Consider the following 26,084-nt stretch of genomic DNA (forward strand, 5'->3'; position numbering starts at 1 on the left):
TTCCCCTTCCTCTTCCAGCACATCAGAGACGGCATCAACATCCGGCAGACGTGCAACCTCATCTTCAGCCTGTGTCGCTACAACAACCGCCTGGCTGAGCACGTGGGTTCTTCTGCACGCACACACACACACACACGTATACACACACATGCTTGACATGTATACACACACGCTCATCACATGCACACGCCCAACGGGTATAGAAACACACTTGACCTGTGCCCACACACAGACGTGACAAACTCCCAGTGGTGTTTCACCTTTTAAAGGGGTCTTGTTTCCCTCGTCTGTTGCAGATTGTGTCCATGCTCTTCACTTCCATCGCCAAGCTCACTCCTGAGGTAAGCAACGTCGCAGAGAGCGCCTGTAAGCTCACAAGACAGGAAGTTGTTTTCCAAGAAACGAAAACAACCCCCCCCCCCCCCCCCCCCAAAAAAAAATAGCTTCTTTGCCTGTTTTTACAAAAAAGTTAATAAATAATCCTTTCTTGTGAACATGAGTTTTTCTTGTAATAACAGGATACGAAACTGTGTTTACGAGACGGGAAGTGACCGTTTGTTTGTTTGTACAAAGTCCATTTCACCCACGGCTTCTCCCCCTCCCTCTCTCCCCCTCCCTCTCTCCCCTCCCTCCTCTGCCCCAGGCGGCCAACCCCTTCTTCAAGCTGCTCACCATGCTGATGGAGTTTGCTGGCGGTCCGCCCGGCATGCCCTCCTTCGCTTCCTACATACTGCAGAGGATCTGGGAGGTCAGCGCTCATGTTCCTTCACTCCTACACGCACGCACACACACACACACACACGCACACACACACGAGAGCGTATGTGTTGTGGCTCACTCGGTAAACTCACGCCCTCATCCGGCTCACTCCATGGCCTCGCTCGCTGAGCTTACTGACTTCTTAAGAACTTGAGTCACTCGATAACTCACTGAAATCCTGAAAGTCCTCATCTCCTCATCCATTGTGTGTGTGTGTGTGTGTGTGCGTGCGCTCCCCCAGGTGATTGAGTACAACCCGTCCCAGTGTCTGGACTGGCTGGCAGTGCAGACTCCCAGGAACAAGCTGGCCCACAGCTGGGTGCTGCAGAACATGGAGAACTGGGTGGAGCGCTTCCTGCTGGCCCACAACTACCCCCGCGTCCGCACCTGTAAGAGCCCCCGCCCTCCTCCACCTCCCCCCTCCACCTCGTCCTTCTATCTCCCCCAGTCAGTGGAACAGTGAATGTTTGCTTAGGCCAGGTTGCAGGAGAATTGTTCCTCGAGGTTTTACTGTGGGCGACTACAGAATGACTGACTTTCTTCCCCATGTCCTTGCCCATGTAAGGTCACAGTAGTGTCAGGTAAAATTACAGTTGTCTGGTTTTTAATCAAGTTTCTTTTTAAGGTGCCCCTGTTCCTTTTGTATGGTACACATTTTTTTTTAATTTATTGGATTACAATTTTTGTTTACTCTGCCCGTCTCCCTCTCTCCTCCCCTCTCTCTACCCCTCCCTCTCCACCCCTCCCTCTCCTCTTTCCTCCCCTCTCTCCACCCCTCCCTCTCCTCTCTCCACCCCTCCCTCTCCTCTTTCCTCCCCTCTCTCCACCCCTCCCTCTCCCCTCTCGCCCCTCTCTCCTCCCTCTCTCCACCCCTCCCTCTCCTCTCTCCTCCCCTCTCTCCACCCCTCCCTCGCCCTTCTCTCCAGCCGCGGCCTACCTCCTGGTCTCCCTCATCCCCAGCAACTCGTTCCGCCAGATGTTCCGCTCCACGCGCTCCCTGCACCTGCCCACGCGCGAGCTGCCGCTGTCGGCCGACACCACGGCCGTGCTGCACCAGGTGTACACGCTGCTGCTGGGCCTGCTGGGCCGCGCCAAGCTGTACGTGGACGCGGCCGCCCACGGCACCACCAAGCTGGTGCAGTACTTCAGCTTCATGACCTACTGCCTCATCTCCAAGACGGAGAAGCTCATGTTCTCCGCCTACTTCATGGACCTGTGGAACCTCTTCCAGGTACGGGGGGTGGGGTGGGGCGGGGCGGAGAGAGGAGGAGGCGGGCGGAGGGCGGAGGGGGTGGAGTCGGGTTGGTCAGTGGAAATGTGAAAATGTGTTCTTTCACCGACTGAGTTTGGGATCGGTTAAAAAGCCGTTGCTTGAAGAGAAGGGTAAAGATGAACTTTTACAACCCTAAATTTGACCCTTATCTTCTTTGTTTGGCATTGATAAGTCATATGATCGCACATCGAAGAAGTATAGTTGCTATGTTATTCAAAATCAAACCAAATGAAATGTGTCATGCTGTTTTGTAGGGGTGGGGGGAACAATCGATACAGTGATGTATTGCAATAATGTTTTTTTGTACGTTATTTTAAGCCATAAAAACTAAAAAAGGTTACTTTTATTTGAGTGAGAAAAAAAAAATCTGTTTTTGAGATAATCTTACAGATATTGGCGCACTGCTGTTTTTGAGAGGACAAACGTAGCAACATTAGTTTGACACTTGTTTTGTTGCGTCAGCATGGCAGATCCAAACGATATTCGAGTTGCGCCACAGAATTTCAAATCTAAAGTAAGGACTCACTTTGGATTCAACAGAATTGCAGGGAAAAAAGAACTTGACATGTCTCACGCCAGTGTAACCCGCAATGTTTTACATTAACATCATTTATAATGAATGAAATGTTGCTGAATGATTGAAGGGCTAGACAACAAACGTTCTAATGAAATAATCACCGACTAAAAACACGGAAATGAATGACAGATTGATTGAAGGCAAGCTAATTATCCGACCTTGCCTTTAGATCCGTAGCACCATCTAGCGACCACTACGTGTCAGTAACAACGTCCCTGTCTGTCTTTAATTTAACACTGGTACACAGATTAATAATAGTAAATTCACTGTGTTGTGCTGCTTGGTCTTAGTTTAGGCTAATTATGGTTAACATTCAAATTGAACTTCAGCAATAAAATGTGAAAAGCTTTAAATGGAATTATTAATGTGGTTTGTTCATATTTAATGTATTGGGCAAAATATTGTATTTGAAAGGAAAACAGTATCGTAGTCTATAAAAATAATTTAAAAAATCACAATACAAATCACAACACAGAAAGGATCGCGAGAATCGCAATATGTATCGGAAAGTATTGCAATAATATCGTATCGTGAGGTCCCTTGCAATTCCCAGCCTTACTGTTTTGTCATGCAGCGCCCACGCTTTCCGAAAGTTGCACTATCCTGATTTGACATCATGGAAACGTCACCTCACCTTTCCCTTCCTACGTCTCCACCCTTTCCACACAAACCTCCTCTCCCCCTCCAACACCCTTCCAGCCCAAGCTGTCGGAGCCGGCCATCGCCACCAACCACAACAAGCAGGCGCTGCTCTCCTTCTGGTACAACGTGTGCGCCGAGTGCCCGGAGAACGTGCGCCTGGTGGTGCAGAACCCGGCCGTCACCAACAACATCGCCTTCAACTACATCCTGGCCGACCACGACGACCAGGAGGTGGTGCTGTTCAACCGCGGCATGCTGCCCGCCTACTACGGCATCCTGCGGCTGTGCTGCGAGCAGTCGCAGGCCTTCACCCGCCAGCTGGCCTCGCACCAGAACATCCAGTGGGCCTTCAAGAACCTGACGCCGCACGCCAGCCAGTACCCCGGGGTGAGTGGGCGCGCGGGAGGGGTCGGAGGAAGAGTGTGTGGGGCGGGGGGTTGGAGAAAGAGTGTGTGGGGGGGGGTGATTTGTTGGAGTGTGGGTGATGGGCGGGGGGGGGGGGGGGGGGGGGAGGGTGTAATGGAAGTGAGGGGGGGGGGGTGATTTGTTGGAGTATGGGGGGGGGGGGGTAATGGAAGTGAGGGGGGGGGTGATTTGTTGGAGTGTTGGTGATGGGGGGGGGGGGGAATGGGAGTGAGTGGGGGGGGGGGAGGGTGTTGTCTGAGTGAGTAGTGTGAATCAGGGTGCGTTGGGTACGATGCTTTGTGCGTCCTCAACGGATCCCTCCGCCCGTCCTCTTCATGGCCTGTTTGTGTGTGTGTCCCCCCCCCCCCGTCTCCCTGCGCCGCCCCCTGCAGGCGGTGGAGGAGCTGTTCAACCTGATGCAGCTGTTCGTGGCGCAGCGCGCCGAGCCGGCCGAGCTGCGGGAGGAGGAGCTGGAGGACGTGAAGCAGTTCAAGAAGACCACCATCAGCTGCTACCTCCGCTGCCTGGACGGCCGCTCCTGCTGGACCACCCTGATCAGGTGCGCGCACGCTCGCACGCTCACTCCTCGACACACACACACACACACACTCACTAGCACTCACTCACTCACACACACTCACACACACTTGTTCACATTCTAAGCTGCGAGTGGATGGACATTCTTTATGGGTCTTCCTGAACACATTACACCGGTGCTGGCACACACACTCATGCACGCACGCACTCACACACACACTCCCAGCGACGAGGTCGATGAACCCTCCTTCGGGACGGTGGGCTGGTAAAACACCCTCTTCCCATTTTCCTTCCAGTGCCTTCCGTGTTTTACTGGAGAACGACGAGGACAGACTGCTAGTGGTCTTCAACCGAGGACTCATATTGATGACGGAGGTACGTTTGTGACCTGCACACACACACACAGCAACAAACTTGCCCGGTTGTATGAATGCTCATTTTCAACCCGAGTTCATGGAAACAGTGGAATATTCGTATTCATATTGTGAGACGAGGTGACGCATTAGGGGATATCCTCCTTTATTCTCTCTCTCTCTCTCTCTCTCTCTCTCTCTCTCTCTCTCTCTCTCTCTCTCTCTCTCTCTCTCTCTCTCTCTCTCTCTCTCTCTCTCTCTCTCTCTCTCTGTCTCTCTCTCTCTCTCTCTGTCTCTGTCTCTGTCTCTGTCTCTCACTCTCATCCCTCCTCCTTCCCTCTCAGTCCTTCAACACACTGCACATGATGTACCACGAGGCCACCGCCTGTCATGTGACCGGGGACCTGGCTGAGCTGCTGTCCATCTTCCTGTCCGTCCTCAAGGCCACGCGGCCCTACCTGCAACGCAAAGGTCCGCTCGCCTCACTTCCTGTTTCCCTCGTGAACCCCCCCAGGAATGAGTACAGTATTGATCTAAAGCCCACTGTTTTTATACACATAGTTATTTGAACAATCCATAGGGGTAATGGTTTAAAACTCATAAAGGGTTTAAAACAGTTTAAAACATCGAGGAAATTAGTATAAACACATGGGTATTTGTTTAAAACACAGGGAATTGGTTAAAACACAGGGAATTTGTAAAGAATGGTTAGGGAATACATTTAAAACATATGGGATTAAGTTTAGCCTGGCAATTATTTCAAATTGGAGTTTGCTTAAAATGTTTATTCTCCTGTAAACCAGAATCAGATAGACATGTAATATTTACATTAAGTCCTTTTTTTCACTCTGGATAAGAGCTTCTGCCAAATGTAGTATGGACATTTGTGACCTCTTTACGAGCTGTGGTTTAACCTGTGTGACCGCCGACCTCTGTCCAGACGTGAAGCAGGCTCTGATCCAGTGGCAGGAGAGGATCGACTTTGCCCACAAGCTGCTCACCCTCCTCAACTCCTACAGCCCCCCCGAGCTCCGCAACGCCTGCCTGGGTAGACGGCCTCCCTCCTTCTGTCTCGCGCGTTCTCTCTGCCTGAATTCTGCTCGTCTCCCTTCCTACCACAGCTTTTAACACTTGACTGTTCTCTCTATATTGTGTGTCTGTGTGTGTGGCTGTGTGTGTCCCAGACGTCCTCAAGGAGCTGGTGCTGCTCAGTCCCCATGACTTCCTGCACACCCTGGTGCCCTTCCTGCAGCACAACCACTGCACCTACCACCACAGCAACATCCCCAGTGAGTGCCCCCGACACACTGTGAAGATCATCTCTTTTCTCAAGTCATGCACAGAGTCGTCGCATTCAAAGAAAGTACTATCGTTTAATGCTCGCCAGCAAGGAGACAAATGTGATCGCCGTTATCCAAAGTTGTCTGGTTCTCTCGTCTTACTGTAAGACCATTTAAAGATATTGGTGAGAAGTCCCCTCCCCTGGATATCAGCTGTCAAGGTGATCGATCCCAGAGGTGGCGTGCGCGTGTGTGCGCGCGTCCCTAGCAGGGGAAACTTGGAGTTCTCCGACCCTAGACTCGACCAGATGGTTTACTTAGTACAGATAAGGTTAAACATATTTCTGGCATCTCTAGGAAGATAATGGTAAGCCTAGGGCCGTGTGTTTACGTAAGCCTAGTGTTATCTATAGTTCATGTGGTGGAGGAGGGGGTTCTCTGCTGACAAGGAATGCTTAGCACCAGTATTATCCAGTATAAAATGTTACATTCTTAATTGCTCCGACACACACACAAGGAACACTGAATTCCAAACCTCTTTTTTGACTCTCTATTTCAGTCAACTATTCGTATTCTCTATTTCAGTCAACTATTCGTATTCTCTATTTCAGTCAACTATTCGTATTCTCTATTTCAACGTACTATTAGTATTGATATGTCTTTTTTTTATTTATTATGTACTCGTTCCTATTTTGTTACTATTATGATAATCATATCTTCTGATATTATTAGTCCCAGCTATGATGGACGATGTTTCTGTTCGGTGCTCACTGACTGTGTGTGTGTGTGTCCCCGCACAGTGTCGTTTGGGCCCTACCTGCCCTGCAGAGAGAACATCAAGCTGATGGGGGGCAAGAACAACATCCGCCCCCCCCGGCCTGAGCTCAACATGTGCCTCCTGCCCTCCATGGTGGAGACCAGCAAGGTAGGGAACACCCCCCCCCCCCCTCACCCACAGCAGTAGCTTCATCTCGGACAAACCAAAATAAAGACTGTTCTATATTTTTATATATAAAACTAAAAGCTTAGTTTTATATGTAAATGTGTGTCTGTGTATATATATATATATATATATACAGTGTGAGTGTGAGTTGTTATCTATATATATATATATATATATATATATATATATATATATATATATAGATAACATATCTGTGTGCATATAGTTTTAGGCGATGGTGTGTGACGTGTGTGTGTGTCTGCCTTGTAGGGAAAGGACGAGGTGTATGACAGGATGCTCCTAGACTACTTCCTGTCCTACCACCAGTTCATCCACCTGCTGTGTCGGGTCGCCATCAACTGCGAGAAGTTCACCGAGACCCTGGTCAAACTAAGTATGCTGGAGTGTGTGTGTGTGTGTGTGGAGCCTGTGTGTTTGTGTGGTATAAGTTATTAAAGGTTGTGTCTGGTGTGATTGTGTTCCCAGGTGTCTTGATAGCCTACGAGGGCTTGCCTCTTCACTTGGCCCTCCTCCCCAAGCTCTGGACCGAGCTGAGTCAGTCTCAGGTGAGACAAACCAGCACGCACACACACACGCGCGCGCTGAAATACACATCTTCAAATACACACTCACACGCAGCAAACACTCACACATTCAAACAGAGAGACCCACGAAAACACATCTCCAAACGCGCACCCACCCAGGCACTCGACGACACACGCACATCAAACCCCAGCTCAATCCCATCCTCCTCTTCCCCCCTCCCGCCTCTCCTCCTCGGTGGCGGCGGCGGCAGTCGGCGCTGGCCAAGACGTGTGTGAAGCTGCTCTGCGAGGACCCGGCCTTCGGCGAGTACATCAAGTGCATCCTGATGGACGAGAGGACCTTCCTGAACAACAACACAGCCTACTCCTTCCTCAGCAGCTTCCTCCACAAGGTAGGTCGTCCAGGAGCCGGGGGGACAGACCCCACCATGTCCTGCGGCTCTCCCCCAGCCTGCGGACGGCAAGCTGGGGCCAGCCAGGACACGAGACCAGGGTGTCCTCCAGGGCTAGTCTGGAGACTTGAGTCCCTCAGCGGAAGATGCAGTGCTTGTTGTTCAAGAGGAACATGGTTGTTTCTCGTGTCGGCACTTTGTCTTCATTATAGATAGGAACATACATTAGAATTTTCTGCTGGAGTTTGTTTTATTTTAGAGGTTACTTTTGCGCGTTTAGGTCCATGAAAGTGATCTTTTGACGTGTTTCAAAATTTGGAACAGTGGATTCGTTTTGCACAGACATTATTTTCCATTGACTGGCAACCGTCTTAGAAAACCCTCTTTATCTACGAAGACCAGAGCAGTCATTGACAGACTCGTGAATTCATAACAGGAAGAAGGGATTTGTTTTTGATGTTTTATCTTATCCGGCATCTTTGATGTCTGTTTTATTGAGTTACTATTGGCAGTAACACCGTCATGAGTGCGAAGAATCATAAATCCATTATAAATGGAGCATCTTGCCAGGATTGAAACCCAAGCAAATGAGGTTTAACTGTGTGTGTATGTAAGGACCTGAAGTCTCCTCAATAATAGTAAACTAAAGGGGCTGTTTTTATGGGTTTGCGGTCAGGGGCGGAGCCAGACAATGTCGACATTTGGGGCTGAGCCCAAACCTTGAACTTAGAATGTGCGCACGTTTTCCCGCGCAACATTTTTGCACTTTAATTTGATTGCAAAATACCGTTCAAATGTTTGGCCATACTGTCCAGCCATAAATTGCATCAAGGGTTGGGATAAGGAGTTGGGTGTAGTTTTAGGGTTAGGGTTTGAAGCCAGGGCTAAGGGTTAGGTTAAGTGTTGGGATTTTGAATGAGACTGAATCGTGAGTCCCCACGAGGATACTTGTACAGACTGCGGTGCGTCTCTCCCTCCCTCAGGTGCAGAACCAGGTGCTGTCGGGCCCCAGCTGTGCCAACCTCACCAGCCTGCTGGTGACCAACCTGCTGAACGAGTACCGCAGCCTGCAGCCTGAGCTGGCTGCCCACCACCAGGAGCTGAGCAAGACCAGCGGGCTCCTCAACGCCGTTAGTACCCCCACACACACACACACATCTCCTCTCTCCTCACCCTAAGGGGTACGCTAGAAAGAGGGGGTACACTCCACACTCGATTCAAATCTCACATTTTTCAGATCTGGTAATAAAGCGTTCCATGTATAGCGCAGCGAGTGACACACAGGGCTTCGCAGTTCATTTCACAGAGAAGGAGGAACGATATAACGGAAATCTCTTCAAACATCAACACGGTTCTCAGGGTGTAATTCTTCCTTCCCCCCCCCCCTCCCCGGCAGGACTTGCGAGTGTTGGCGCTGATGTTGTCGGTCCACACCCCCCAGGCCCTGGACCCGGCGCTGGGTCCCGCCCTGCAGGAGCTGCTGGCCATGTGCCGGGCCTGCGTCCAGCAGCGCAGCGCTCTGGAGCAGGAGGCCAAGGAGCGCAAGGCCAAAGGTTCGGGGCGGAGAATAATAATAAAAAATAAACAAATAATAAAAAAATTGGAAACCAGGAAGTGGAGTAGGATTGGACTAATCTTAGTCAAGTTTTATTGTACTTTTTTTATGATATTTGTATTGCTTTCAATCACCCAACTGACAATGGTTGCATAAAGAAACGACCCTTGGACGGTCCTGTGTTCCTTTTTTACTGATCTGGTGTAATGGTACTGTTCATGAAATCACTGAAGGGATTGTCAGTCAAGTTAACGTTTTGCAAAGCTTGAATACTCATCTCTGTCTCTTTTTCTCACCCAGCGGAGGAGGAAGGCGCCACACCAGTGAAGCGCCGGCGGATGAGCAGCGACGACGACCGCCCCGTGGAGGGAACCAGCGCGGGCACGGCTGGGGGTGGCTCCCTGCCCGCCTGCGCCCCCTCCACCTCCGCCTCCACGCTGCCCCCGTGCGCCGAGCTGAAGCCCGAGGCCCCGGAGGCCCTGACGCCCGCCAGCACCTCCGACACGGAGACCCGGGACTCCTCCTCCCTCATCGACCCGGGCACCGAGCACGACCCGCCCTCGCCAGACCCCGCCGCCGCCAACAACAACAACAACGGCGCCGCCGTTGACTCCTCCCCCAAGGAGGAGAAAATGGAGGCCTCCTCGTCGTCCTCCTCGTCCTCCTCCTCGTCCTCCTCGTCTTCGGTGCCGGAGAGCGGCGAGCCGTACGGACGAGGGCAGGAGGCGCACTCGTCCCAGTCTCAGCCGATGGCAATGGGAGGAGAGGACGAGGAGAGGCGGAGGAGGGGAGGGGAAGCCTCTTCGGCGGCGACCGAGGAGACGAGGGACGAGGAGGCGGGCCCTAAGACTTGCGGCGGCTCGGCCACGCCCACCTCGGAGGAGCCGGCCTTCCCATCGCCCCTGGGCCTGGTGGGGGAGGGGCCAGAGACTCCGGGATGCAATAGCCACGCCCCCTCTCAGGCTCTATCGAACGCTGCCCCGCCCCCAGACACGCTGGACATGCTCTACAGGACGGTGGAGGCCACCATCGCCGTGGTTACCAAACTATCCGGGAAAGGGCCCTGCCCGTCCTCGTCATGACATCCTCACCATCATCCGAGGCGCCACATGCTCTTTTAAAAAGAATTCTCTTTTTTCCACATTATTTTTTTTCTTTTTCTGAAAGAATTATGCTCTTTGTTAACACTTCCTTTCCCTACTTTTGTGTTCATCTTCTGTCGGCTCCTCGCTGCCCTTTTACGTTGGGCTCTGCTACCGATGCCAGTCCAACGTGCATACGGTCGCTCACTTGACCTCATCTCCTCTGCAGCTTCGATGGCAGCCGCAGTGTACAGTACCCTCCGAGAACGACCTCGGACAAAAACATGCACAGCCTACAATCCACTGGGATGAAAAGATAGTTAATTGAGCTATAGCACATTTTTTTTTTACAAGAGCAACAAAAGAACAGACATTCATTTTGTTCTTTTTTGGGGGGGTTCTTTTTTTTTTTTTTTTTTTACTGATTTCTGAGTTCCATTTGAAGTGAGTTATTTGTTTTAAGGTTGCTGTAACGGGGAAAGGTTTACAGAAAATTTTAGTCTCTTCTGTATGTAATTTAATTTTATTGCATTTTTACTGTGTATAAAATTGTGTCCTCCGTGCCAGTTTTGTACTTATTGACGAGGCAAAACTTGCCTTGCTTCTTTCTGTGGTTAATATCCAAACTAAGTTTACTTGTACATTAAAAGAGAACCACAAGAAACTTGATTCTGTAAAGAATCCTCTCTAGTTGTTGCCTGAAGGTGTATATGAAAACTATATATATATATAAATAACTTTATATATATATGGAATATATAAAATGGTGCTTTATTTGACACGATATCTGTGGTTGAAATAAAGCACACTTGATGTAACAGTTGGAGCTTTATTTTATTTACTGAAATACATTCCATAATCTATTATGTTATTTTGCTTCTTCTAGTGTTCTGTTCTTGGTTTATTTGAATAGATGATAAATTAATAAAAAATACTAATATGAATAATTATGAACCAAACTACATGGAGCAATGATATTTATTTGGGTCTGTCACCACACAGCAAAGTACGTGGTCACTTGCATTCAGAAACACACATCGTAATTTAACAGAATGCTGACAAGGTCCCCAAAACAGTGTACTAACTAGTTTATAGCCTCACTCTCATTTTTATACAGTTCTTCCATTGCAAACGTAATACAAGCACTTTTTACAGGTCAAGATGGTCATTGTCTTGAATGGGGAATTTTACCACCAAATTCAAACAATTTTCAAAATGAAATGGTTAGCCCCTATCATAATGGCTCCATTTGTTGTGCCTTAATTAAGTTTGCTGCTGACATTGCTTTGGTGTTTTACCAGAGAATGAAACAATTTCACACTAGATTAGGAGATGATATTTAAGGTTTAGTGGACGATGCTAAATGCAGTTACCATCTCCTCAAATGGCGCTTTGTATCCTTTACTCTCTTAAACTGTAACATTGAAGTATTTTATTTTATGATTGTTCAAGTTCCGAGATGTTCTAGCTACAAGGTCTGTACAAATAATTACACATATTTTATGTTAATGTATTTGTCAAACATTAACGTCATAGTTCTTTACAAAATAACTTGTTAGGTTAACAAACATTTTCAACAGAGTTTAAATGATTAGTATACTCGGTGTGTTTTTTAGGTGCTGATATATTTATGTTCATATTTTTACAGTCTGGGTTATTTTAATAATATATATTGTACAGTTACGGTGCAAGATTGCATATGAAAACCGGCATTGGGTTTTAAGGTAACCAAGCACATTTGAATCGTTTTAGAGAGTAGATGTTTGACTGTCGTCACTGTTCCTGTCCTTGTTCTGGCCGTTAAACTTAGCCTTCTTCTCAGTGCCATGTGAGCTCCAAACCTAAAACACATATATGCAAATGACTCACCTTGGAACGCAAACATCAGTGGATATTTTAAATCTAAAATCTTGTAACACTGATAGGTTCTCACCGGGTTTACATTTCCTGAGGTCTTTCTGTCTTGGTTTCTAGAGGGATGGAATTGTATTTTTGTTATACACGTAGTCATACAACATGCCCCATGTTCCCATTATTCAGTGCCTCTAGGTTTTGTCTTATTCATTAGCATCTTACTTACGTATAACTTTGATTGTCAATGGCAAAGCTCTCCCTGTCTGAATCCTCTGCATCTTTTTTCCTCCTTACGAACCTGGGTGAGATTTTTTTAAAGTTTAGTCTGTAGTAATTGAGTGATTCCATTCAGATGTGCTGCTGCAAAAAATATATATATTCAGACACAAAGGGGGACGAGGTAACTATCCTTTCGGAAAGGAGTTTTCAAACAGAAAATTCTCACTTGACAATTGTGTATGTCCCTATCAGAAGCAATCCCAGCATGCTCAGCCCCAGAAGGACTCCCAGGGCGATGACGGTGGCCTGGTTATCAGATGCTTCCACCGGATCGTCCTGCAAATCGTGCTCGAGCCCCGCCCCAAACACCTTCTCAAGTTCCGCCTTCACAGTGGCACTTTCACTTTGCAGCTTCCTGTGAATGACATCATATACAGGCACAGGGTGATGTGGCTGAGCTTCAGATAACTAACCTCAGATTACTTAGCATTCCAAATTGGAAACTGTTGACGTCAAGATCGTATTTAGTGTTTGCTCTGTTCAACGCCACTGTAAACTTTGCGTTTACAATAAAAACATTTACAACATTTTACGTTTTAGGACATGTCACCCTTACTTTTTAATCTCCTCAGCAGGGATGACTTTGTCTGTGATATCAGTGGCAATTATGCTCACAAACGTTTTGACGTCGTTCCTAAATGTTCTTGATTCAGCCTCTCCTCCGTTAGAGCTGGAGACCCTGATGACCCTCACGGTCCAGCCCAGCGCTCTCCCCAAAGACCTGGGAAGAATCGGAAAAGTAAAAAGAGGCAAGTTAAGAAGGGAGATGGACGAAGACAAACCACATGGAACAACACACCCTGTTCAGGGTTTTGATGAGACATTAATTTGTGTTCTCATACTCTTCCATCTCAGGGATTTTCTTCTCCACTACGTTGGTGGCTCGGTTGAGAGAGATGACCACTACGTCACTGCTGGCACTTCCCTGGACGTCGACCTTGGGGCAGAGCAGAGGGATTGTTCCATCAACTATTTTCACTGCGAGCTATAGGTGTGTTTTTAGGGGCTTTGACCCAATGACTTTCATTGAAAAAAAATTGTTAATTTAGGAGTCACTTTCAAAGTGCATAAAGAATGTACATCAAAAAAATCAAGGATCACAGTCAACTGAATTCCAACACGAGTATCAGTATTTTATCAAGCACTGTACAATAATATTTCTAATACAGTGTAAAATGCAAACAGTGAAGTCAACAAATGCCCCCAGAAGTGTTTGTGTTTACCACTGACCTGGACCATCGCTGTGGCCTGTAGGCCCAAAAGGTCTGTAGCCTTCATGGTCAAAGTGGTTGTCTGTCCTGCCAGTCCCACCGCTGACACCACATACACCTGACCAGTGGAGGGGTCCACGTCAAAGTAGGAGCTGGGCTCCGAGACACTGTACTGCAGACGCTCACTGTCACCACTGTCAGGGTCTGTGGCCTGAGAGAGAGACAGGATAAGTGTGTGAGTGTGTTTGCATTTGTTTATATATCGTTGTGGGGACAGTTGATTGCTGTGTTGCCTTGTAGTTGTTTTTTAGGTTTTCTAAAGGTTCATGATAAAATTGCACTGGATTATTCTGAATTGACTTCCATGCATTTTCAAGTTTCTCAGTGCAGAAGGTGTTACATTTCCCTACAGTTATATTTGACTGACCGACTGCTCTTGTTGTATCTATAAACTCAGCAGTGACAACCAAATTAGTTTTCATAACCTACCTTAACCTGTACAACAGGATACTTGTATGGGGCAATACTGAAGATCTTTGCTTGGTAGGTTCCATCAATAAACTTTGGGGCCTCGTTCACATCCTCAACCTCCACCCTAACCTAAAAGAAGTTGAAGAGAATAGAATTTACTAACTGTTTTTTTTTTTGTACTTAATACAACTCTTGTGTTGGCCAAGGTCTGCAAATAAACAATGGTTCTTACCAATGCAACTGCAGAGGTAGGGGGAATCCTTGTGTCTACTGCTTTCACTTCCAGGATGTACCAATCCTGGCTTTCCTTGTCGAGCTTCTCTTTCGTGAGGAGAGCTCCCTGAGGGTCTATGGTAAACAGGTCAGTGTGCGTCATGAGGACGTAAGAGATTTCATAGAGGCTGCTTCCCGGCGATGCCTTCACCACTCCCACCGCGGCCCCTTCCGGCTGGTTTTCGGCAACACTGAAGTTGTAGGAGGGGCTTCCGAAGGCCACACCTTCGCTAAGGCTGACAGTCATCAAGGAGACCAGACCACGTGCTATGAGATGGGAGGGTGACAACATAGACGTACGTCCACACAATTAAAAATGGTACTCAGCTGTTTGAGCTGTTGTATATGACATGATTACATTATGTACACAAACACTCCAGACAATGCACAGAAGTTCTGTGTGACTGCTGACCTGTGGAATTCAAGGGTGGCAGTCCGTGATCCTGTGCCATGACCGTGAAATCAAGAGCCGTGTCCTCTGTGACATCAGCAAGGTCAGATGCTATGGTTACAACTCCCATCTTATTATTCAGGGATAGATAAGTAAAGTTTCCTGCAGAAAAACTAGGGGGGAAATGAAAAGTCTTGATTATTTACTTTAATTCAATTTATCAATACAAATATAAATGTAATTGCAGTAGGAAAATGTATTTCTTATTTGGACCACAAACAAATTTCTGTACTTCAGAGGAGTTGTGTACAATGCATAGTTTGTCTCTCTTTTTCTCTGTGTGTATGCTTGCTTGTATATGCAACTGACCTGTAAGTAATGAGTGAGTTGTTGCCGATGTCCTTATCTGTTGCCAAAAGTGTCAACACCACGTCCCCAACTTTAGCGTCTTTTACCAGGATGCTTTTTGAGTAGATGGAGGCACTGAACACAGGTGTGTTGTCATTCATATCTGTGACACTCAGTCTGATAGATGTGAGGTTCTGGTGGATAAGGAGTTTAAATGACTTAAATTGAGCAGAAGCACTTCATTGAGTGGTCAATTTTGGGTGAACTGCACCTTTAAATTCATATTTTGTTTATGTCTGGTATCAGTACCTGTCTCCGGGGTGTCCCATTATCTGAGGCAACAATGACTAGCTCATAAACATCTTTGGTCTCTCGATCTAGCGGACCCACAACCAGCAAGGTCCCGTCCTTCGACACAAGAAACACAGACAGGCTGTTCAACACTGTTGTAATACAGCTAGCTAATCTCTTTTAGCAGAAAGATTCCTGTTTATCTGTTATCAAAGCTGGCAACCCAGGCAATCCAGGTTTATTAGCGGTTATGGAGGATATTTGATCTACCTTTCTGAATTGAAAGAGCGTGCTGGGTGAGGAGAGGGAGATTGTAACTTCAGCGTTGGCTCCCATGTCACTGTCCGTGGCCATGATACGGTGCACCTCTCCTGGGGTCGAGGCTGAGTATTCCCCCTCTGGTACAAAGATCGGGTCGGGAAGGTCAATGAACTGGGGGGTGTTGTCATTGTAGTCCAGGACGGTGATGTTGAGCTGGGCTGTAGAGTTCAGTCCATCCACAGGCTGGTCCACTGCTGTAACCTGAGAAGAGCAGGGAGAGGTTGAGCATGTATGCACTGTATTTGTTCATAAATAATGATGGCTTATGTGGTGACTTATCAAAGAAAGTTGCATTTTATAAAAAGGGATTCACCTAGACAGACAGAGGAGAGGGAAGGAAAGAGGAAGAAGGATTGTAAAAGGTGCTAATTCAGCATTGCATTGAAAATACTGTTGATGGAATACCAGGATTAACTTAAACTTCCACAAATAACTCGCTGACTCTCGTATTGACTGGAAACAGTTGTTACTGCTCTGCAAACATCATAAAATGCTAATCAGGGGCCTGCCTACATCATAAAAGGTAGGCTAAATCATGACTTTCTACAGTGCCTACATCAGCATGGCATCGTCATTTTATAGCCACCAACGGACTGTAATATGATGGGGTATGTCATCTATGTTTGCTTTGGAGCATAGGTGGGGAGGAGCTTGGATGTGTGTGATGGAAAGAGGTCCACCCATGCCCATTTAATAAGAGATGAAATCCAATTCTCTATACATGGATTCTTAGTCATACCCAGCAATTAGTTATACCATTGATTCGAGAGATTTTCTGAAAGATTGAACCCCAGCTATCATTGGAGTGTGTAGGAGTAAGAAGAAACAGAAGTATGATTCTGTGAGAAGTGTGGTTCTCTACCTGTAAAAGGTAGCTAGCCTTTGTCTCTCTGTCCAAAGTGGCATCTGTCTTAAGTGAAACAACGCCTTGTTTATTGATGTCAAAGATATCGTTGGTGAAGACAAAGTGTCCATTTGAGAATCCACCCTGAAGCATGAGATAGGGATCAAATAAACATGTTAGTCTTAGTGAATCAGGAGCGAGTCCCCATCCATGATAAAATGGAGTGATTTGAGCACTCCCACAAAATGTGGTGTGTCAACTTTTTCCAGTAGTCTATGATCACGCTTTGTCATTGTGGAAACCGTCTGTATGGATACATTGTGTAGTGTTTTGTCATTTCCCTTACCTCATCCACATCGGTGACCTCCAGGGTGACGATGGACGATCCGCCCGGAAGGTTCTCAGAGACTGCAACGTCGTAGCTCTCTTGACTGAACCGTGGTGGATTGTCATTCACATCCTTCACCCTCACCAACACGGTGGTCAACCCTTCCAGCGGGGGAGTCCCTCCATCTTCAGCCTTTACAGTTAGGCTGTACCCCATCACAGACTCATAGTCCAGACCTTGGGCCAGCTGCAGAACACCAGTGGAAGAGTCCAACTCAAAGACCGCGGGGGTCGAGGGCGGATCTTGTGCGACAACGCTATAGGATATTCTCCCGTTCAACCCTTCGTCCTCGTCTACAGCTGTTAGGTTGACTAGAGCAGTTCCCGTCGAGGCAGTTTCCAAGACCTCAACTTGATATTCTGACTTGGTAAACCGCGGAGAATTGTCATTGACGTCAGACACTTGGATGAGCAAAGAAGCGGTAGCTGATCGTATTGGGCGACCCTGGTCTTGGGCCTCCACCTTTAGGCTATACTCAGCCTGAGTTTCTCTGTCTAACGCACCGGTCAGGGATACTAGACCCGATTCTGGGTCTATAGAGAACTTCCCTTCCCCACCTTGTATGGAATAACGGACATGCCCATTGAAGCCATCGTCTGAATCAGTGGCGGTCATGTTGATCAGATCGGTTCCCACGTCTGTATCCTCAGAGACATTATGTGTGACAGAACTGGAACTGAAAACGGGACTGTTGTCATTGATGTCAATGACTTGGACCTCGACAGTTGCCTCATCGATGTTGGTGCCATCTGAGATGGAGATTCCGACCGAGTAGTTAGTTTGGCTCTCATAGTCCAGTTTCACCTTGGTGGTGAGTATGCCATTTGAGTCTATAGCGAATGTTTCAGTGTCAGTGAGGACCTGAAGTGTGACTGGGACTACTGGTGACACTGCTATGAAGCCCACCTGGAAACAGAGAAAATAGGGCTGGATTAGTGTATTATTCAAACCCCCTTACAGCGCGCAATGGCGCAGCCACAATGGACGACTTTATTTACATTTTGGTCATAAAGCAGACGCTTTTATCCAAAGCAACACAAATTCAACAGATTAAAGTAGGCTTAGAGCAGAACATCAATGATTGGAAGTACATGGTTTTTGTGGTTTGACTCAAGAATGACGGTTGACAAAGATGTCAGCTGACATGAACTCTTGATTCAGGTTCTTCAGTCATACCGCCCACTGAAAGAGTTTCTCAAATAACAACATGAAACAACTTGACTGCAGTCAAGCTTGGCATATTTGTAGAGGTAGGATGTCATGGCAGGGTGTGGAGAAGCACACCTTGAGGATGGTAACTCCTGGCTCTCTCTCCTCCTCAACGCTGCCATGGTAGCTACTCTGTAGAAACTGGGGTTTGGAATCCCCTGGCGCCAACACCTCCACCAGCACTGACGAGGAACGAGACAATACTCCCCCTGTTGGACAGATAAACAACAGCATGTGTAGAACTCGTCTTCAAACTGACTACAGTAGACTGTGTTGTCTGTTGTAAGACTGAAATATTTTTTCAATTTTTTTACTTTCAACAATTAGTTGATGATGTGATTTGATAAAGATCTACAACCTAAAGCATACACACAGGTCTTAACCATCAAGGATAGAACTATTTGAAGACCAGGAAAAGACATTGAAAAACACTCACCATCTCTGGCTGCCACATATAGAGAAAACTCTAGAAGCTTGTTCTCCTCCAAGGGAATGGTTTTAATTAGCCGGATCTCTCCGGTAGTGTCATTGATAGAGAAATAGCCCTCTTGGTTCCCCAAGTCTATGCTATACTTGACCAGTCCATTTAGACCAGCATCCGGGTCCGTTGCTTCGACCTAGGAATTGGTAAATCATGTAAATCATGAGTGAGTCATTGTGGAGGGTATTTATGGTGTTGTTACTATGTGGACAGTTTGTTACTGTACTATAACTCTTATCGTACATTGCACGGAGGAACATGCCCAGTGGTGACTAATTGAGGTCCCAGGTTTGATAGGCTATCAACCCCTTGAGTTCTCACCGTGGCAACTAGCATTCCCACAGTCTGGTTTCGAAACACCTTGCCCTCATACTTGGAACTCCCAAAAAGTGGACTGTTGTCATTCTCGTCCAGTAGAGTTACATTGACATCAGCGGATACAACACGGTTGGGCGTGTCCGCTTCCTGTGCTTCGATCTGAACATTAAGAACAGGGGGAAATTACCGGGGGGCGTTCTTTGACATACCCAACAGTGCCCTTTGGCACTGACAGTATGATAAGATTAGGAATAAGTGTCGTTTTTTCCATCAAGTCACACCACATTTGTTCTCTGTAGTTAAGTAGATTCACTAAGGATTCTCAGTCAATGTTGTTACACTGTTGCAATGTTTATCAGTCACTTCATGTTGAAAAAAGTAATACCGGTAGATTTCTGACCTGAAAAATGAAGTTTCCAATAGTCTCTCTGTCCAGGTCAGTGGAGGTTTTGACTGTGACAGTGCCATCTAAGCTGACGGAGAAAGGCACTAATTCTGGAACGAGCCGAAGTGTTCCATTAAATCCACCCTGGCAAAAAAAAGTTTTTCCTATTGTTAATGGCTTGTCATGAATAACAGTTAGATACAAATTACACATTTTGACACACCTAAAGTAGTTCATCACACTAAGATACTGTATTTGTAAAGTGCCTTGTCTTTCTGACTTGCACCTTAAAGATACCCAATTGGAGTCTTGGAGCTTGTGTCATGGAAGCCTACCTCATCCAGGTCAGTGACTTTTACTCTGAAAACGACAGTGTCTGTCGGTGAATTCTCCAACAGTGTTGCATGGTAGCTGGATTTGTCAAACAACGGGGGGTTGTCATTGGCATCCTCAATGGTGACAGTCACCACAGCATTGGCCGTTTTAAAACTGTCGTCCTCCTGTGCTGCCTGGGAGAAAGTGTCAGACCATGTCATTTCCTGAATATTTTTTTTGCATTATTAATAGAACTGAGTGGCTGTACTGATGTCTTAATAACTAATCTTTATCAAGAAATGTGCAACAATTAAGTCAGTGGTACAGTACAATGTTTGAATTGTGATGGAATATCATGTCCATTGCTAAGTAGGTCTTTACCTTTGATATGTCAAGACCTGCTTAAAAAAAAAGTTATATTTTAAGTTTTAAGGTCAAACGCAAGGTAACTGACTGTACCTTAATGCTGATAGTGACTTCCCCTATCTCTTCTCGGTCCAGTCCGGTCACAACAGAGATGACCCCACTGTTTTCATTAATGTCAAAATTATTCAGGTACTTGCTTGGAGTTGCTGAGTAATTTACAAAAGCAACACATAAACAATGTGTAAATACAAGAAAGGCCATTGATTATGTTGCAATAATGTCAGCACAATATATGTCCTATACTGGTTACATATGAATTCATTGTTCCTCCCTATTAGACAGACAGGAAATTGTAGTCAAAATTGTGGAAATGACACCTGCATTCAGTACCTGCACTGATACTATAGACTACTGTCATGTTGATACCAGTGTCGGCATCTTGAGCTTTTATGGCATCTGGAAGAATAATGGAGAATGCTCCTGTCTGCAGAAGAAAGGAATTCATGTCATATGTATTGAATGTTATGTTTTGAAGAAAATAGTTTATTGTCTATTGAAACTTTAACCTTAAGGAAAAAAACAGTGTATAAATATTTCACTCACTTGTTCCTCCTGTATGAAAGCTTTGTAAAGCGCGTGGTCAAAATAGGGGTTCATGTTATCAAAGTCTGTCACCTCGATAAGCACAGTTGCCGTGTTGCTCAAACCTCCATTGTCCTGAGATGAAAGACCCCAAAAGCACAGTAAAGTGTCAGATTGTTCACAAATAACTAGTACATCGATACAGCAGCCATCTGAGGATGACAATGGCTAACAGAAAGACTAATGTCAAATGATGTGCTGTTCTGACATCATCGTCTACCTCTGCCTTTATGGTAATGTTGTAGTTTTTGGCTGTGTTGTAGTTCAGACGTTTGATCAGCATCACACCTCCATCATTACGCACATCAAAGTTCAGGGATACGGGTGGCTTTAAGATAAATTTGAGTTTTACTTAAACAATTTAAAACAAACGAGTTAAACAACAACGAAACACTTTTTTTGTGATTTCCTTTAATGAGGACTCAAAATCAAGTTTTAACGTTACCCAAAATAAAACTCACCAGTATGGAATACGATACTCTGTTGTTTTGTGAGGTGACATCTGCATCCACAGCTTTGACTTTGAGAACTTCTGTGTTTAGTGGAAATGTCTTAAGGAGAAGCAATATTACAGTAATTAGACCAATATGTGTTTTAATGTACTATTCAAAATAAACCATATTGAAATACATTTTTCACTTTTTCATTTCACTTTGCCCTTGTCTCACCTCAGAAACCGTCGTGCTGTACTCCTTCTTCTCAAATATTGGACTGTTGTCATTTAAATCGGTGATTTTGAGCGTTCGAGTGTTGTTAAGCTAAGAGACAATAGATGTTGTTTTAACAACTGAGACATTTTCTGGCTCACCATAACATGTCATATGACAGATCACTGTAATTCTTTATTGGTCTCACCTTTCCCAGGTTCACACACATGATTGAATAGTATAACTGTCCCGCGGTCTACAAGGAAATGGACAAAAGATTAAACACTGACACTGTCTCCACAAAAACTACTCATCCAATTTTAAAACACAAACGAAATCTTGTGAAATATCAACATATTTGTGTATATACATGTCAAAGTTCACTGATATTATGAATCTCACGCTTTTTAGTGCATCTGCATCTAGATCCATCTTGGTGCGGACAGTTGCAGTTGTATCCCCAGGTGTGTAATCTAGCTCCAGAAACTTAATGTGGTCAGGAAACAGATGGGCAACCAGCCTCACAGTGGTGTCAGCTGGGATGCCAGTTACAACTTCCACGTTCCCTGTTGCCACAAAGAGAAATTATAAAATGTTGTTACCCACTGAAAAAATATATTTGTGGCAACTTAGATGAATGCGTGACATATTTTGTGGTCATGTAAATATTGTACTTTTTACCTGAATAGCCCTCTTCCACAGGCCCCACAATCCCATCTGAACCTACATCACAGTTTATTGATGATGCACCTGGAAAATCTAGAAATAACAATGAAACCGGACATACAGCAACACAAAATACATATTTCATCCAAGTTCCATCATATTCTATTAAAGTTCAGGACATCAGTCAAGTTGGACTGAGATTAAGGATAAATTGAATGATTAGGCATACTCTGGTCAGGCAATTTAGCTCAGTATGGGCTACTTTGCTTCCTATGGGGGTCATATGGCTGAAAGGGGAATCGGGCTATTGATCAGAAGGTTACCGGTTCGATTCTGGCAGTACAAAATGACGTTGTGTCCTTGGGCAAGGCACTTCACCCTACTTGCTTCAGGGGGAATGTCCCTGTACTTACTGTATGTCGCTCTGAATAAGTGTCTGCTAAATGACTCATTGTAAATTGTCTAATTGTTGTGAACTCAATGAAAAAAAAGAAATCCTGGTAAAAACCACCAAGTACATTTAGTACTTCAAGCCGCACATGTTAGGTTGTCTATATTCTCAATTTAAAGAGGGCAGTTTTTGAGACCTACCTAAGTGTCTTTCAAAAGAATGCTTTGTAAATAAATAGGCAACAGAGACATATAATAAACCTTTTAAAACTAAACAAGCAACACCAGTCAGAATACAAACTAAGCAAATAACATGGGAATGTAAAAAAAAATACATTTTAATGTTTTCAGACAACATTCCATTTTAGCTTAAGTCTATAAGTGAACATAGCCTGTGCTTAACTCACCTATAGAAGTACTTCTGACACCATGGGTACACAGAGAGGCAGAGAGGAGTAATATCCATCTGAAAGACATTATCCTTGTGTTGTATGTCCGAGGGTTTTCCATCCTAACTGACAACAGTACCGTCCTCACAGTACCTATTTGATAGACGACAGCGATCCCTTGAATCAAGGAGTATTGAATTGGCCACAGGTTATTGAGTCACTCAGCCATTTTATGACTGGTTGTTAAGAGTTACAAGTTGTTGCGGTATAGCAAGGTCCAAGGGGCACTGACAACACCCTGGGTTTTGCTCAGCTTTCTCACTACAAGATAACATCATTCGGTGTTAAGTTTAAGTTTCGTTTTACCTAAAGAAAATGTTTGTTATTGCTTTTGAGGTTTATTTTTGCCCACTTGCCAAATGATCCCATGCAAGAAATTAGGTCTACTGGAGATTGAACTGAGATTACTGATCAATAAATGTATACTGTAAAACTGGTTTGGGTTCAACATTATGCGAAATTGAATTATGTGACCTGGTTACATTAACTTATTTGCTAAATACATTTTCACTGATGTCTTGTTTTCAAAATGACAAGGACCCATCATTGCTGTCCCAAGTTTGGGGATGATGGTAGTCGTCTGTCTGCTGGTTCTGTTAACCGGAATCTGGGGGAGAGGAGGCGGAAGAGTGTGAACACTATAAGCTTACTGGTGGGAATGTTTACTGTGACTGGTGAGTTGACCACTCCCCCTCCAAGGGAAAGAGGAAGTCCTCTCCAGTACCAACAGGTGGCAGCAAAGATATCGGGCTTCTGTTTTTTCCCAGCATGAATTGCACAACCCTCGTAACATCTCTATGTGCAATTTGTAAATCTGCTAAAATACATTCATTCATCGACTGCTGTCAGCTTATCCTGCTTAATTTCATGTGTGGCTTTTTATTACGAGTTACTTGATGATAAGTTTTGTGTGCCCTATGAAAAGATTGCAGTGGACCCCTTAAATATAAACTGACCAGTAGAGGCCATGTAAGTATTTCCAGACAGTTTCTGGCTCAATCATACTCCTCTTTTTTAAAATCTGCAATACGTCCGATTTTAACTGGTAATAATATCACACTGCTGAATGCATTTAAGAGACACACACACACACTTTTAGAATTTGAACTAAAACTTTTAGAATTGTTGTTAGATAAGACAGAGTGAAGGGTGTGGGACTAATGGTGAAGAGAAAATCACATGTATCGTAAATAAACTATTATTTTATTTTTCTATAATTACAGTCCAACTCTCGTAGATTTTTTTTTATGACCACAAGACAATATGTCATACAGCAGCAGGTAACAATTTCATAGGCATATTGATAACGTCAGTATCACCTACACACAAGTTACAGTGAAATGCATCAATATAAGAATCAGAATTAGCCTGGCTGCCAGCCGAACTTAACTCGCCCACAAAAAAAATTGGTCGGGAAGTTCGGTCTGGAGTTGCTCTGTCCGGGAAAAACTAATGCCCGAAAAAGAGCTGTTCGGACCAATCTAATTGTCAGGGCGGGCTTTATACCATGATGGACAAATGATCAACAGTAATGTAATCAATTTGTTTCCAACAAACAACATATTACGCTGCACTGATTGGTTGTAGGTCTATCCAGTTTAGCGGAGGCATTTTTTTCCGGGTTCGGTTGAAACACGCCCCATACTCACAGCGCAACGGAGCGGTTTCAGACTCATATTCTGACTAGAATTGAGTATTGAATATGACAACGTCAGGCTATATACTCATAATTCTAGTCAGAATATGAGTCTGTTGATCATCTGTCCATCATCGTATAAAGCCCGCCGAACAGCTCTTATTCGGACATACTTTTTCCCAAAACTAGTGACGCCAGACCCAACTTCCCGACCACATTTTGGGGGGCGAGGGTAAGTTGGGCTGGCAGCCAGGCTAATGAGTATGACAACGTCAGGCTAAATCAGAATTGTTTTTATTCACCAAGTAAGGGTTCACAAACAAGGAATTTACTTTGGTGGGCAGGTGTATACAGTAAACATAAAAAACGAAATGGTAATATGTAAAAAAATGTACAACAAAATACTGGCAGAGCTATACAATATATATATATATATATATATATATATATATATATATATATATATATATATATATTCACACACACAGTATATATGCAGCTACAGTGTCACTTAATACAAATAGGCCAAATTAAGTGACTGATTCACGTGGTACTCAAAATCTTGTTCTAGTGGCAGCTGCCTTTTTAGGAGAGGGTTTTAGTTTTAGTTTTACTGCAGTGTTTTGCAGTTGGTGGTTAATATGTCAGTGAAACACACAAATACAGATTACTTGATAGTGCCTGTGATCAAATTAAACAGACACAAAGAATCCTGACATTATTAGAGAAATTATTCTATGAGATAACTTCAAGGTTGGTTGGACAGTGGTAAATTGTAGATCCAATTTACTCAAATGAAACGTTGTCTCTTTTGCTCTCTCATGCTGTAGCATAACGTAAAGAAGTTCAGAGACAGAATGGCTGTACAATTGTTGTTAACTCTTTGCATTTTTTATGTGTAATGTAATGTGACATGTTAAGGGTTCAAAAATAGTTACATGAACTTCGAATGTAATAATGTCTATAGACCCTTTGGACTTTATTTATCTGAAATGGCTATCACAGCCCTGTGATCAAACAATGCCTGTCAAAGAACAGATTAGTTTGTCATCAATTAATTATTGTAATGTGTACTTTGTAGCTAGAATATAGGTATATTGTACAGTTTTTGAAACACCTGTAAGAAATGATCACATTCAAAGTTTGTGTACCTGTATTTTTTAACCCTAAGTATGTCGAACAATGCCAGAAATGTGTGTGTGTGTACAAATTAGAATGGGTTTAGTTTCCCATTATCAGCACAAGAACCGGGCACTCTCTCCAAAGTTCAAATTCTGTATGTGCCGTCTTTATAATCCAATGGAGTGCAGTGCTGATTTACGTTGTTTGGAAAAGCATTTCGACATTAAATACTACAAAAATAATTTGCCGCCAGTTCTCTTCAATAATTTAGCTTGCTCTCTTCACTCTGATTGGTCCTCTGGTCTGCAGCAAGTTTCCAACAAATTGATAATGCAATGTCTGTCAAAGGTACAATATGTACAATTTTATCAATAAAAAAAATAATTGAAATGTGGTCCCTTGATATTACATGTTGTGTAAGCTAATGAAGCCCTCTGAGAGGTG

At 44.8% G+C, this 26,084-nt stretch overlaps 2 protein-coding genes across 2 annotated transcripts in view; one reads left to right on the top strand and one right to left on the bottom strand.

The window, feature by feature from the left end:
• Nucleotides 1-11,161, top strand: part of usp34 (ubiquitin specific peptidase 34) — a 47,639-nt gene extending 36,478 nt beyond the window's left edge. Inside the window, 18 exon segments of the mRNA XM_084685012.1 lie at nt 1-102; nt 297-341; nt 644-748; nt 1,001-1,148; nt 1,686-1,990; nt 3,309-3,638; nt 4,049-4,215; nt 4,490-4,568; nt 4,891-5,017; nt 5,487-5,594; nt 5,731-5,835; nt 6,627-6,751; nt 7,040-7,163; nt 7,256-7,335; nt 7,566-7,706; nt 8,690-8,836; nt 9,103-9,259; nt 9,562-11,161. The exon segment at nt 1-102 is cut by the window's left edge and continues 52 nt beyond it. Of these exon segments, the coding sequence (XP_084541138.1) occupies nt 1-102; nt 297-341; nt 644-748; nt 1,001-1,148; nt 1,686-1,990; nt 3,309-3,638; nt 4,049-4,215; nt 4,490-4,568; nt 4,891-5,017; nt 5,487-5,594; nt 5,731-5,835; nt 6,627-6,751; nt 7,040-7,163; nt 7,256-7,335; nt 7,566-7,706; nt 8,690-8,836; nt 9,103-9,259; nt 9,562-10,343 (3,177 nt within the window). The 3' untranslated portion in view covers nt 10,344-11,161.
• A 146-nt stretch (nt 11,162-11,307) lies between these two features.
• On the bottom strand, nt 11,308-16,399 carry LOC146237927 (protocadherin-like wing polarity protein stan). The gene is made up of 14 exons (XM_084685978.1): nt 16,373-16,399; nt 15,732-15,983; nt 15,480-15,578; nt 15,192-15,364; nt 14,844-14,995; nt 14,391-14,698; nt 14,177-14,287; nt 13,707-13,898; nt 13,319-13,413; nt 13,033-13,197; nt 12,643-12,831; nt 12,424-12,495; nt 12,277-12,313; nt 11,308-12,184 (listed from the first exon to the last, which is right to left on the bottom strand). The coding sequence occupies exons 1-14, from the start codon at nt 16,397-16,399 to the stop codon at nt 12,092-12,094; spliced, it is 1,965 nt and encodes a 654-aa protein (XP_084542104.1). The 3' UTR covers nt 11,308-12,091.
• Nucleotides 16,400-26,084: the final 9,685 nt, after the last annotated feature.

Source organism: Hypomesus nipponensis, chromosome 21, assembly GCF_054491055.1.
Source record: "Hypomesus nipponensis isolate SF chromosome 21, ASM5449105v1, whole genome shotgun sequence".
NCBI lineage: Eukaryota > Metazoa > Chordata > Actinopteri > Osmeriformes > Osmeridae > Hypomesus > Hypomesus nipponensis.

Bases quoted from the DNA above. Each gene is read 5' to 3' on its own strand.
- LOC146237927 (XM_084685978.1), bottom strand. From the start codon at position 16,399: ATGACATACCCCATCATATTACAGTCC. The intron at 15,365-15,479 runs GTACTGATACCA...CTTATCCACCAG, and splicing joins ATGGGACACCCCGGAGACAG to AACCTCACATCTATCAGACT. The intron at 14,996-15,191 runs GTCAGTTGCATA...TTTCCCCCCTAG, and splicing joins AACTCACTCATTACTTACAG to TTTTTCTGCAGGAAACTTTA.